This window comes from Cebus imitator, unplaced genomic scaffold, assembly GCF_001604975.1.
Source record: "Cebus imitator isolate Cc_AM_T3 unplaced genomic scaffold, Cebus_imitator-1.0 Scaffold67, whole genome shotgun sequence".
NCBI lineage: Eukaryota > Metazoa > Chordata > Mammalia > Primates > Cebidae > Cebus > Cebus imitator.
The window spans coordinates 5,428,829-5,443,425 of record NW_016107382.1 but is presented as its reverse complement, the minus strand read 5'-3'; the positions used below and the strand labels follow the sequence as shown (position 1 = coordinate 5,443,425).

The following is a 14,597-nucleotide window of genomic DNA, read 5'->3' as shown; positions in this document are numbered from 1 at the left end:
TGTTCCAGACACAAGCTCCTCTATCCTAGTATGTTTTTATTTTTACCATAGTGTAAAAGGAAAACTTCAAGTAAGCTACTACAGCTGTGCAAATCCTGTGGTACTTTTATGTCCACATCTGTAACAAACTGAACTCACAGCAGCTGTGCTAGAGTAGGGTGCTTAGAATTGAGGAAGGACAGAGTGGGCCAAATTTCACTGCATCAAATTTTGTTTGAAAAAAAGTGTTCCATTGCTCACATGTTTTTTAAGGTCCTTTCCAGGCCTAAAATTCTACATATTAAACTGCTTGTTCTCCTCCTTCCCATTTAATGTTGAATACTTATTTTACATATAATAGACTTTTTCAAAGTTTGTTGAGCCATTTGTCTCTCAGTCCAGTCACGCTTTATTTCACTCACAGGACTCTTGTGAAGAAAACTCAGTAACATGTAGCCACAATTCAGCTAATATCAAGGTATCAACATATTCACGGAATTCTTCCTTTTACAGTGCTGTAGCACTTTAAAACATACATATTTCTTCCAAGTTAAGCAGTATACATAAGAGTTAAAACCATGGGTTTTAAAACCAGTATGCCAAGTTTCAGTGCAATTTCCAGTTCTACCACTGTGACTGGGCAAGTTTCTGCCATTTTTTCAACAAAACAATCCAATGAAGAAAATAATTTTCCCTTTAAAAATCTATGTAATTAGTAATACTACTACCACCACCACTACCACAGTGACAAAAATACCGCTGGTCTTAGCTTTTGATCTTTGGCAATCTAACTTGAGATGATCTCTAATCTTGGGGAATAACACGTAAGATTAAAGCTGTAGTCCAGTAATGAATACCCTTGGACTCTTGAGAAAACACATGCTAACTTGCATGGTATTTATAAGATGTGAAACTCATTACCCATTTACTTCAGATAAGAGCTCAACATCCTACAGATTGATCTTGTCACTAATTTTCCATTCTCAAAGCTAGATTTTATTTTTTTTGAGACAGAGTTTCACTCTGTTGCCCAGGCTGGAGTACAGTGGTATGATCTCGGCTCACTGCAACCTCTGCTCCCGGGTTCAATTGATTCTCCTGTCTCAGCCTCCCAAATAACTGGGACTACAGGTGCACGCCACCACACCCAGCTAATTTTTGTATTTTTAGGAAAGACAGGGTTTTATCATATTGGCTAGGCTGGTCTTGAAATTCTGACCTTATGATCTGCCCGCCTCGGCCTCTCAAAAGTGCTGGAATTACAGGTGTGAGCCACCGCACCTGGCCAAAGCTAGATTTATGTAATTTGTTTTCATGTAAGTGTAGACTTATTTGAAAGTATTCTACTCAGCACTAATATTGAATAAGACTTGTGACTAAAAAAACTACGAATAACCATTTCACCTTTTGTAAGGTCTGATGAAGGTCAAGTTTAGAGGGTAAAAGCTTTTATTTAACAGATTCCACCTCTGACAAATTATGGCAAGCACAGGAATATAAATTCCTTTGTGGTCTCCTAGATATTGCTGGTAGCTCAATAAATACCCCTGGAGGCCAAATCAGGACTCCTTTACAAAATGTGCTGGGCATGCTTGTGGTACCTAAGATGATTTTAGCTAGTGCACAGATGCATGTTTGTTTCAATAGTTGAATGTTGAACATTTAAAAAATAAGAAAAAATAAGTAGAACATCACACTCTTGATTTCATGGACATAATTGCCAAGAAAATGAGGGTAGCATCTTTACAGTAATTCACCACAGACAAAGCCACTCCCAGGTATACAGACCAGGAAGGCTCACAAGTCCCCAGAGGACCAGATTCTTGATGGCTTCTACCACGAGTAGAACAATGACTGCTGCAGAACTGGTGTGGAAAAGGTTTCTATTTCATAAAAGAAAATATCCAGAAGGCTAAAGGCAGTTTGGAATTTATTTCTTCCCAGTGCTCTGAATGTCAAAATCTGAATAAAGCTCAGTGAAAGGAGGGGAGTAACTAATAACTTTTGATAGCCAAACAACATAATGATGATTTCACGATATACTAGACTGGATGAGAGAGATGTTACTGTCTTTTCACTGTGGACTCATCATAAACAGTATTTCTTCTCAAGAGGGAACTTAGTTTTAGAAATATATTTTAATAAATTTCTCACATGATTTCTAATATTTTTAAAATTTTATTACCTGCTGGTTATGATGTATAATATGATTTTCCATTTATAGTAATGGTATAGTTTCTTTTATAAAATTTTATATAAAAAATCAACTTAAAAGTACCAAGTTAGTTGCAAGTTAATGGTTATAATTAAAGACTTAGCTTTTTAAAATAAACCCTCACTTATACCTACCCTTTCAATTTTTTTTCTTCTCCCTAACCTTACAGTTAATCAACAGCGAGACAACGTCAAACGTATGTACATCAATCTTGTTTATAAAGAGCTATGTGAATTCTGTCAGTGCACTTTGAGGAACTGTGTCTAAGAGGATATTCTATGTTTTTTTCCACAGGTTACTACTCTGTTGTGTATCCAGGCTGGCCCATTTATCCACGTAATAGATATACTTCTCTCTTTCTCATTGTTAATTCAGTAATTCTGTTGCTGTCTGTTATAATTACCATTTTGATACAGCACAAGTATCCTAATTTAGTTCTTTTGGACTAATATGATCTAGGTTTAAAAAAAAAAAACAAAAAAAAACCAACCTTATTCACATATGGCTTATTTTTTAACCAATAACAATTAGGTGTATTTCTATTTTAAAACATTTCAGAAAAAAAAAAAATATGTTGCAGCAATACTCTTACTCAAAAGAAGAAACTTCCTAACTCTATAAATAAGTATTGTTTGCAGGTTGCCACATGTGGACTTCCAGTAAGTAACCTAACCCATGTTTCAACTTCCAAATCTACAAAATGAGCAAGGTACAGTAGCACTTTTTTAGGTGATTCTTAGTAACTCCAGTATCCTTCATTAGTTAAAAAAATTATTATCGTTTACATGCTGCTTCGACTCTAAATGTCTGGTTTTCCTGCAATCTGATGTGTCTCTGATTTACCACTTCCCCAGATTGAGAAAACAGGAGTATCTAGGAGATCTAATTTCAGAGGGCTTAATTTTCAGCTTGCAGATTGTTTGCAAAAGGGATAAACCTATATGTTTACTTGTTATCATTAGAGAGGGAGCACCAAATACTGAGACATCATTATATTTGATCAATGGCATCTGTCACTGGATTTAATGGATAATCACAATGGTCATAATGTATACAAAGACATACATACCACGTTATAGTATAAAATTTTCAAAAAAAATTACAATAACTTATGAACAAAACTCAGAAAATTTCTCACAAATAAGGCAACTAATTAATGCCTGGTATCTCAAAATCCTTTACAAAAGGAGATAGTTCTAGTCAAGGAGTTTTGTGTATGTTACTTTTTTTTTCTTTTCTTTTCATCTGCTTCCATCTTAAGTGCAATTTCTTCAGCAGTAAGAGCGCCCAGTTTCTTATTCTTTGCTTTCTTAACCTTTTCCTTGATGCTGGCCACATCAATTTTAGTTTCAGTAGAAGCTAAACAAAGTAAAATCACAATACATGTAATACTTCTATTTTACGAAGTAAAAAAATGTATGTTTAAGGCAGTAACTTCAGAGTACTCTTATAAGTGAAAGAAATATAAAAACACCTGCCTAAAGGAGTTAAGAGAAAACAAATCATAAAATACTTTAAATATACAATATACATTAGTACAAGTACACATAAAAATGGCATGTTGGGACCAATTACTAGATTCAATTATTAAGACTATTTCCTTAAATCCTACTTGAGACTAAATTTTACTTACATTCTTTTCCATATTTTAGAACTTTTGAGTCCTAATTATTTTCCATCTTGCACATTAAACTTATTGAAACTAGAAAGGCAACATGTAATTTTAATCAGCTAACCATAACCTAGAGGTCAAAATCTACTTTCTCTGTTTTCCAAATATTAATTCAATGAATACCTGATAGTCGTATTTTATTTAACAAGATTTTGTTAATGAAGACAATAATTTGGGAGTATTTGGAGGTCCCGCTTATAGAATCTAAGTATCTAATGCTAAAAGTGTGAACAAAATACAGAAAGGAAGCAGTGAAAAAGAATGCAAGTTTTTCTTACCATTTAAAGTACAGTATCACAGTATAAAAAAAGTAAGACAAGACGTCATAATGTACAAACTACCCAGCAACCTGAGAAGTATAGAGATTTAAAGCTTCCACTTTGTGGAGAAACTATATTCTTAATCATTATAGATAAAGATTAAGTAGCTACTGCGTACCTTTCAAAGCACTCAACTGACAGGTTGTACAGATTAGAAATTATAATACTTATGACATTTTTATCTTTTATATAATCAATAATCTAGGACAGAAGACAGTATTTGCAAGTATTAAGCAATATAAGATATTAAAATAATATGTTGTATCTGTTTCTGACCAAGTCTATGTACAATATTGCTGGTGAGCCCTCTCCCCTCAGTGTATCACTGTTCACTTTGAAGGGTTACTTTAGGAAGAAGACAAGTGTTACCACAGGGAAAGTAAATGCAGAAGAGGATGCATCAGAGTGAGACTAGAAATGAAGAAAAGGCATGGAGTGTTTTCTCTTAGTGTCTTTTAAGTGCTAGGTTAGTATGAAAGTGACTATGGTTTTTAAATGGCAAAAACTGCAGTCGCTTCCACACTAATAGCTCCTAGATAAGGCCTGTCGGCATCCTTTAATCCAAGGTGATGAGAAATCCATGTTAATATAGAAACCAAACTTTAAGCCAACATCACAATCCCTCTATGAGAGGCATGACAGCAGTGCTCAGGGATCTTCTTGCTTCCATTACTTTTATTTTTACAAAAGATGCACTGGCTGCTCTGGGTTTGTATCTTTCAGAACAAAGGGTCTTTCCCAAGCACAGAACAGAGGTCAGGGGAGGACTGTCAATCCAGTTTGCACTGAAATAGGCACTAGCTGCCTCTAAATTAGAAATTATCTCAGTCATCCCTGGTCCTTAAGATTAGTAATTAGAGGCCAGGCGCGGTGGCTCACGCCTGTAATCCCAGCACTTTGGGAGGCCAAGGCGGGTGGATCACGAGGTCAAGAGATCGAGACCATCCTGGTCAACATGGTGAAACCCCGTCTCTACTAAAAACTACAAAAAATTAGCTGGGCATGGTGGCGCGTGCCTGTAATCCCAGCTACTCAGGAGGCTGAGGCAGGGGAATTGCCTGAACCCAGGAGGCGGAGGTTGCGGTGAGCCGAGATCGCGCCATTGCACTCCAGCCTGGGTAACAAGAAGAAAAACTCCGTCTCAAAAAAAAAAAAAAAAAGATTAGTAATTAGAGAAATGACGAAAAGATAGTTATTTCTTTACTCAACACTTAAAGAGACTCAGACAAATTCACTATGGGTTTACTTTTCATGGTTAATAAAGACTTTTACAACATAGAAAGCATTACCTTTCTTAGGTTTCACAACAGGTTTTTCTTTAGGTGGAATAAATGCTTTGTTTCTTTCCTCTTGTCTCTTACTGACGGCTTCTGCTTGTTTAGCCTACATTAATAATAAATACATTAGTTAAACATATTTAGTTAAATAATTCAAGTACCTATGAAAGTTGTGAGCTACGCATAAAATGTCTTACCTTTATTGCTTCCATTTTCTGCCGCTTCTTCTGATTTGCCTTCAAAAAGTATTCACCACTAGCCAATTCTTTATCAATCTGTTGAAAACGGTATTTACACTTAAATTACATTAGAAATAACGTTGTGGGGAAGTCATGTGGTGAGCAAGTCACAATATCTTTAGGGTAAAACTGATGAGGTCATTTTATTAATAAAAATGGTAGTGACATAAAGGATATAGAGTCTAAGCTGAGGGGAATACATACACAAAAGTATGCAGGTAGGAAAGCACCTCCATGGAATACAACCCAGAGTAGTTCAGGTGGTATGGAAGGTTTCAGAATAGTGTGTGAAGAAACCACAGGGAGTGTTTTGGGGAAAGTTGAATGCTAGGCAAAGGAGAGGGAATTAGATTTAGAAATGACTGTAGGTTTCTGAGAAGACTGAAAAGACCAAAGCATAATTTTAATGGAGAGGAATGAAGAATAGATGAGAGCCTGGAATAAAGGTAGTGACATGCAGAATTAAAGCAATAACTGTCAGGAATTGGTGACTAGAGAAAGCAACAGCTTGTTCATTCAATATACAGCCAACATGTAAAATGTGTATAACTGACCCATCTCCCACTTATATAGCATTATTATATCTAAGGCACTGTTCTAAGCTCTTTACAATTGCTCACTCATTTAAGAAACTTAAGTATGAATGGGATAAACAACTTACCCAGTCACATAATCACATAATGAATACATGTAAGAACAAGTCAACTGAGACATCACTGTTTCTAATCTAGCTTATACAGCTAGATTAGAAAGATACTAACTCCAAGAAAGGGCCATAAGAAATAAGGGTGGTGTAATGGAAGCATGATTTAATGACTGCATCACTCCACTTCCCCCAATTGCTATCAATTTCCTCCATGATCCAACACTTTCATTGTTTTTTCACTATGATCATCAAACCTTCCCTGAAAGGCTCCTAACACGGTTGTGGAGAAAAAGAGATGTAGAAAGGGAAGGCTTTAGGATAGAGCCAAGGGACGGAATAATGAAGCAGGAGCCACCAGGAGACAGTTGAAGATGGAATTCAAAGAACACATACAAAAGGTTGATGCAGATGGAAGAAAACCATACGTAAGAGAAGAGGAAACAGGGGTTCTTATCTGGTGGTCTCGAAATATTTCAATAAAATGCAATGTCATCTGCTAAACCTGGGAGGGCCCTGACAGAATTTAGAGGAAACATGGATTTTGAATGAATTTAATCCAAAGATAAAACTTTCTCTAACTTAGTTTGGTAGCCATGTTACAGGGAAGAGGTCAAGTTTTTAGACTGATCCAAGTTTTAGAGTTTTCCTGAGAAGGTGTGACAGAAGTAAAAAGGGGCATGAATGAAAACAAAGATGGGCAAGAATGAAAAAAGCTTTGGTCACATTGGGAAAGGAAATGAAGCAGAGGACAGCTGACAAAATGGAAGGGAATCATAACTTAGAAAAAGGGTGGGTGTTACAATTTAAGGTTTAGGAACTAGAACAATCATAGAGCACACAGTCACAAGACTGTTGCCAAAGCAGAGTAAAGAGTACTGCAGGCTAAACCACTGAACTTTTATCCACTGAACATTCACAGTGGCTACAGGGCGCAACAGACACAAACCACCTGGACGCAGTTTACAGTCAATGTGAAGGCCACACTCCCCACCCCTACAGCTCAAAATATGCCTATTTACACTTGCCCTCGGTTTATTACACCTCTCATGCAGAATATACACTCCACCTGAAATACCTTCAATAAATTTTCTGACCAAATAGATTAAAATAGATTCTCCTTCATATAAAGTTCAACATTTAGTACTAACCTGACTTTCTGGCTGTGGTGGGGGGAATGGTGTATATTCTTTCTTAACAGTTTTCTTCTTTGGTTCCTTGCGTTTATTCACATTTTTATGTTTGAACTGTGGCAAAAATCTCTCCCAACTTTGTGATCGTAATTCAGAATCTTTTGCCAACTCTCTTTTAATCATTAAGCTCTTTAGTCATGCAACAAAGTAAAAATTTTAATGTTCAAAAGTCACACATTTGTCAAATTAAGACATAAATATTGCTCTTATAAATAAAAAGAACAGCTCCTACTTTTAGTGAGATTAAATCAATTACATAAGCAAAAAGGTCATCTCAAACATGTAAAACTAACCAAGTATTAGAAAACTTAGAAATTTAATTACAAAATGTAGAATTGTTAAAAATGAGATGAAAATAAAACTGACTTAACTTTTCAACCCTTATTTCATGAAAACGTTTAAAATTCAACTGATAAAAGCAGGGAGGGTTCTTAATTAGCTGTTCCTTGAAAGGAAGTTTTCAGTAGCAAGTGAAATATAGAAAAAGAAGTACACTTTCTCATGATTACAGAAAACCAATATTCTCAGATTTCCCTATTCCATTTAAATTTCAGACCTTGGAACATCAGAGAATGCAAACTGAGAATCAGACACATAGCTTTGTTTTTATCTGCAATGTCCCAATGTAACTCAAAATCACTTTCACCCTAACAGTGACTTTCTAACAAGTTCATCAAATTTAAGTGGATTGCTCAACAAAGCCATCATAAAATAGTTCTTTATGCCACGGTTACATTTCTAAGCATAATCGAACTCTGTGCACAGTGATATAACAGATTTCTCTCAAAGGGGCTACAATTTGAGTATTAAATTTAAAAAAGTTTTAATGCAAATCTAATGCAAGATGTTCTAGATTTTATTTACTAGAAAAAGGCAGAATTCTGAAAGATTGTATCTTTAAATACATGGGTTCATAATCTAAGAAAACTGGATTGATATGAGCTACAACAAATTCTGTGAAGCTTATTTACATTGATTAGAATTATATAACACATTACAACACTATCCCCTTCAGTGGTTTTCACACTGTGCTCCATAGAGAGCCAAGCTTCCAAGGAAGTACCTACAAAACTTGGGTACAGTTAAGTCAGCTGAATTCTACCCCTAATTTACCCAAAATAGCTCTGCTTTATCTGGTTGTGCTTTAGAATTTCATAACACATTTAATTTCAAAAAGGTTTCTGTAGCTAAAAGAATTATGACAACCACTGGTACAGTTATACTCACTTTAATGTTATAAATTGGATGAATATTCTTCATAGTATCTAGGACTACTTTTCTAACCTGAAATTTGCAAAGAAAAACAAATTAGTCACAGGATTTTAATGAGCTAAAGAGAAGAGGATTAATAATGCAAAATATCCAATCAGGTAATGGGTACCAAATTAAACACGGTAGTTCCTTTAACTGCTTTGAGTGGCTTCTAGATCTTTCATAAAGGCAATTTCCCTTGAATACAATATAGTTTCTCAATTACTGCTAAAATGTAGCACAGAGAACTAACACAACACTCTAGAACAATGTGATTGAGGAGGGCTGGAATACGAGAACTGCCACTACTTACAGGAAAGTCACTTTCCTGTTCCAGCTCCATTTGTGATATGAAGATAAAACCATAAACGTCAAGACTCTAATGTAAGAAATAATATAAAGACTTTATAAAATTATTCAATAGACTTAATTACTGCTCCATGAGAAAAAAGCAGATAACTTGTGAGAAACGAGGCCAACAGGTTTACTATTAAAGGCCCTGGAAAGGAAGCACAACCTCACAAGCCAGATCTAGACAGTAATAGTACGAAAAGGAGTCAACAGAAATAGCATTTGCTCCACAGATTTTCTCACCACATTTAATTTGAAAAGTTAAATGTTCGTGACAAGTTATTAACCACTATACTGAAATTCAAACATAAGAAAATATATCTTGAAGAATCAAGTTTTCAGAGTGTGCCCTCTACTGGCTGCATACACTACTGCAAATAACGATTTTTGCTCAGTTTTCCCATCATTTGAGCACATGTGACTACATCATGTTTTTCATACGTGCTACCGACTGAAGATCTTACATGCCCATTTAAATTTTATGGTGGGAGGAGTGATGGTATGCAGATCTTCTAATTCAGAAACGGATGTCTCCACAGTTGCCAAAGATTGGCCATAACATGTTAGGGTCCAGAATTGATTCCCTTGAATCACATAACATAAAAAGTATTTACTAATGGCAAATCAAAGTATATTCTAAAAAAATTATAAAGCAATATATTATCCAATAAACTATATAATAACCAAATCATTTGTTCTCTGCTGAAAATGAATTGAAGATAATGCATAGGTTCTCACCTCTTTTAAGCCACTAAAAGGTCCAATGGCTGAAACTGTGTTTCCCTGAACCATAATATAACAGTTAGTTAAGAGTTCCAATGCCTGTATCAAAAGAACAAGTTAAAATAAATTACTCTGAAAAATTAATAAGGAAAAGACTCAAGTGTTCCACTAGTAACAAGTACCTTCAATGTAGATCCTTTGGGACCAATAAGCCGTTGTCTTCTTTTTACAAATCTTTCTTTATTTCTTACTAAAGAACCTATTTTAATGATGTCACATGCAACATCATCCTGAAGAATTCGTACTGCCTTTTGAAAAAAAAGTCAACATTTTTTACAATCACATTTATTTTCCAAGCCCACACTAACATTATCTAAGCACAAACATGAAAATTTGATAGTGGAAGGGAGGGAGGAAAAGATGGGATGCTACAGGTTTACGCTAATGCAAATAAAGCAAAGTCTCTAATTCTACATTTACCTGTTCATACGAAACACTCCTTGCTAACAGTCTTATCAGATCTCTGGCTCTGATGATGATATATGGATCAAAAGTCTTCTTTGTAGTACAAACAGTCATACTGCCCTCAATCAGGTCCAGGGTTGCATTAACATGCTACAAAAAGAAGGAAGAACAAACACGCAGTTGTCTAAAAATCAGTTTATTTTTAGATAATCATAAAGCCTATCCTAACCAACCTATTAATTTCTGTCACCTCTCAATTTCTATCAATTACTTCCTTGAAGAAGCTAGATAAGCATAAATAATGAATACTCAATTGCTTTCATACTTTACGGACTATAAGAAACAGGGGCAATTGAAACCATTTACACTTGGTTTTAGAATACTTTGTAAGCATTGGAATATTGATTGCCTCTAATTTTAAAATTATAAATCAACAAATGAGGCCATACTTAAAATCTGACTAAAGTAAAAATGTAAAGCTGTACAGCTTCCCTATTCTGGACCCAGCTCCAGTCTACCATCTGCTCTATTAGTAAGAATTGACTTTCCCTTTCAAACCTTATCAGACTAAATACAAATTTAAAGCAAATTCTCATAGGTTCAGAAAAAAACAATGATTAGAAAACTTAAGCATTAACTTTCAATCAGAAAAAAACATTTCAATGAAGCAAATTAAAATGCTGTTTTCTCACTTGTGAGCATCTCAAAAATATTTCAACATAAAAACAAATGATCATTAGGTAGAAAGAAGACTTACCTACATTATTTAAAATACCAAAGGAACCAGCTATGTTAGCACCATTAAAAAAAATACATCAGCACACATACACTTACTTAAAAGTAAAGGCATAAGCAAAGCAAAGTCTAAAATAAATGTATTAATATACACATACATGTTCATTTAAGGCTTTCTGCACCAATGGCCAACACTCTTTCAAGTAAGCTTCTCTGTATTTGGGGAACAAAGTTGCAAAACTGCTCTCCTCCAAGAGTCCTCTAGGATTGTCCTCTTTGGAAAAAGGTGGTTCCTTCCAACCATCAGGAACAGTAAGGAGTTCTGATTCATCTATAGAAAGGAAAAAAGTTACACATCACATTTTAACTGTCTTTTGGACACTTTATGAACACTCTATGCACATATTCACAGGTCTTCTAATACTCCTTACATTTCCTCTTCCCCTGCTGCTTTTTATATTACTTAAGAGTCAAAGAACATTCCTCTGTCATTATCATCAACTCATTATATTAAAATTACCTGTACACATTTCAGTTGCCTCAGAAGACAAAGTCTTTTAAAAACAGAAACCCTCCTCACTCTAGTTGACATATGCCAGGCAGATAGTACTCAAGACACATATACTTCATCATGAAGATTTGAATGCCATTTTGTCTATTATTTTAAATACAATTAATCTTTTGACTTTCCTGGAGTGGATGGAACCTGGGTGTGTGTGTTTGTGTAAGACTTCTGAAAATGGATTCTAGTTTATACTTTCGGTTAATAATCACTGGTAATTCTAGGTTTTCCTAAGTGTTTTCAGTGCCTTATTTCCATATGCCTTTCATCATAACTATAGAAGTTAGAACGAATCTGTATTATTATTACCATTTTATAGAAGATGGTCTGAAAAGGCTAATTGCCTAAGTGGACACAAAGCTGACTCAGCCTGGGACTCCTTTCACTAAAAGAAAATGCCTCCTAAGGGTCATAAATTATCTCCTGAATCATTTATTTTAAAAACTCCTGGTCCTGAATTTTAAGAACCCCTGAAATTTAACAGCTATACTCTAATTCAGTTATACTCAAAGGTATGATCTATAGACTTGCAGTATCATAATAAACTCTAAGTCTGTTAGAAATGCAATTCTTGGGCCCCACCCCAAACCTACTGAATCAGAATCTCTGGGATGAGGGACAGAAGTCTGTTTTACCATGCTCAACAGGAGACTCTTAAGCACAGTAAAGTCTGAAAAGCAGGTCATTAGCCTATGTTATTAACCTCAGACAGCTTAACTTTCTGCATATACTCACGTCTGCTTTGCTATTTCTGGTTCAAATCACAGACAATTGGCTAGTCTTCATATACCATTCACTCTCCAATATCCTTTAAAGAACTCATTCTACAAAAGTGATTATATATATATAGTGTGTGTGTACACACACACACACACATATATATTTTGGAGACAGGGCCTCACTCTAGAATACAGTAGCTCCAACCCAGCTTACTGCAGCCTGGACCTCTTGGACTCAAGCAATCTGATCCTCTTGCCTCAGCCTCACAACTAGCTGCTTCTACAGGCATGTGCCTCCATGTTCAGCTAATTTTTGTATTTTTTTTTTGTAGAGAAATGGTTTGCCATGCCACCCAGGCTGGTCTCTTGGGCTCAAGCAGTCTGCCCACCTCAGTTTTCCAAAGTGCTGGGATTACAGGCATGAGCCATCGCAACTGGTTACCTACAATGCTTACCTGACCAAGTCCCTATCCAATTTAAAATCTTCAAAGGCTATGGATCAGTTTTTTTAAACTCCCCACTCCAAAATCAGAAAAAAAAAAAAAAGACAAATAGGGAGTTTCACAGTTAAAGTACAAATAGCCTCAAAACACGTGAAAAGATATGCAACCTCATAGGTGATCAGAAAATGCAAATTAAAACTACAACCAGATACCATTTCATACCTACCAAAATGACAGAAATTCAAAATTCGGATAATATTTGTACGAATGGAAGGCAATGAGAAATTTCATTCACTGCTAGTGGGGACAAAACTGACACAACCCCTTTGGAAGAAAAAGTTAGCATTACTTACACACACCCTACACTTCAGTGATTCCAATCCTATGTTCATAACCTAGGGAAACCCTTGAACATGTTAATCAGAAGACATGTACCACGGTGTTTTAGCAGTATTGTTTATAATTGTAAGCAATGTGAACAAACCAAATGTCCACCAACGGTAAAATGAAAAAATAAATTGGCGTATATTCATTCAAGGAAACACCACATAACAGTGAAAAGACTAAAACTACACCTACAGGTATCACCCTGTTTGAAAAACAGAAAGCTAAATCTAAGAAGACACATTAAAATGCATACAGTCCACCTTGATGTATAAAATTGAAAAAGACACAAAATTAAGCCACTTCGTGACTACAAGAAGAGGAACAGAATATAATACAATTCAGAGTGGTTACTTCTGATTCTGGAAAAGAGAATATGATCTGAGAGGTGTACATAAGGGTTTGAGGGGTATAATAATGCTTGCTCTATTCTACTTAGTAGTCTGAATGCTAGGTTCTTGCATGTTTTTATTATTTAAACTGTACATAAGTTGTATCCTCTGCTATTTACATTACATAGTCACTTAATGAGCCACAACAAAAAAACCTTTACTACTTTCCCAATGTATCTAAATTGAGAGTTCAATGTTTTTAACACTTCCTATAGCCTGGTTGCTCAGGTCCCTGGGCTATTTCTCTGACTTCTCTGTCACTCATACTAAAGAAAATGGGTGAAACCAGACAATAACGCAAGAGTTAATTGAAAGGTAGCACAATCTAAAGAGTAAGAACTGTGTCGTCTAATATTTTAGCAATATGACACAGGAATAATTGATAAATCTTTTAAAATTTCTTTACTGACAAACCAAAGGTAAGGGCATGTCAGCTCCTTTCCCCACATCTCACTCCATTATCAGGGTCCACACCTGTATATCATGACTACCTATTTCCACCTCACCTTATTTCTCATTCCGTCAATGACTTTCTGCCACCCACGCGCTACGAGGTTCCGCAGCGCCCTGGGCATTTTCTCAACCCTCATCCTTTTACAGAAGACATATTCCGCAATAGCTTCGCTTGGGGGACCCTTCAGCAAAAGCCATAGTTAGGAACACGTGGGTGGCACCATATCGGCTTGTCGTTCCTGTGGGCCCGGCCAACAATATTAATCATCAGCAATTCAGATACTCAACTACACAGAACAGGCTCCAGGTGGTTTTATAAGTCAACAAGCAACAAAAGAAACATCGCAACTCAAGGTCCACAAACCCCAAGCTTCGGTTCCCACATAACATCACCTTGGTTTTCCGGCTTCAGCTTCTGGTTACGAAATTCACTTTTTCCAGCAGCTTTTTCTGGCCGCGCCAGCGAGGACGACGCCATTTTCAAGCTGCTTCCGGTGGCGCCGGATGTGTAACTGCTTTTAAGTCCTACCTGCTGAAATGCCCACAGTCAAAATGAGTTCCGCGGAACTCAGACGAGAAGA

The 14,597-nt window shown here is 35.9% G+C and overlaps 2 protein-coding genes across 2 annotated transcripts in view; one reads left to right on the top strand and one right to left on the bottom strand.

The window, feature by feature from the left end:
- The window catches only part of GLIPR1 (GLI pathogenesis related 1), a 19,016-nt gene extending 16,239 nt beyond the window's left edge, over nucleotides 1–2,777 (top strand). Inside the window, exons 5-6 of the mRNA XM_017530635.2 lie at nucleotides 2,364–2,390; nucleotides 2,489–2,777. Coding sequence (XP_017386124.1) covers nucleotides 2,364–2,390; nucleotides 2,489–2,643 — 182 coding nt within the window. The 3' untranslated portion in view covers nucleotides 2,644–2,777. The remainder of the gene's footprint in view (nucleotides 1–2,363; nucleotides 2,391–2,488) is intronic.
- On the bottom strand, nucleotides 1,411–14,597 carry KRR1 (KRR1 small subunit processome component homolog). Its single transcript, XM_017530632.2, has 10 exons — nucleotides 14,410–14,597; nucleotides 11,222–11,394; nucleotides 10,344–10,478; nucleotides 10,046–10,171; nucleotides 9,879–9,962; nucleotides 8,766–8,822; nucleotides 7,497–7,667; nucleotides 5,661–5,738; nucleotides 5,476–5,569; nucleotides 1,411–3,553 (listed from the first exon to the last, which is right to left on the bottom strand). The coding sequence occupies exons 1-10, from the start codon at nucleotides 14,492–14,494 to the stop codon at nucleotides 3,414–3,416; spliced, it is 1,143 nt and encodes a 380-aa protein (XP_017386121.1). The 5' UTR covers nucleotides 14,495–14,597; the 3' UTR covers nucleotides 1,411–3,413.

Bases quoted from the DNA above. Each gene is read 5' to 3' on its own strand.
- KRR1 (XM_017530632.2), bottom strand. From the start codon at position 14,494: ATGGCGTCGTCCTCGCTGGCGCGGCCAGAAAAAGCTGCTGGAAAAAGT. The intron at 11,395-14,409 runs GTGATGTTATGT...TCCTTTCTATAG, and splicing joins GCTGAAGCCGGAAAACCAAG to ATGAATCAGAACTCCTTACT. The intron at 10,172-10,343 runs GTAAATGTAGAA...TTTTTTCAAAAG, and splicing joins GGAGTGTTTCGTATGAACAG to GCAGTACGAATTCTTCAGGA.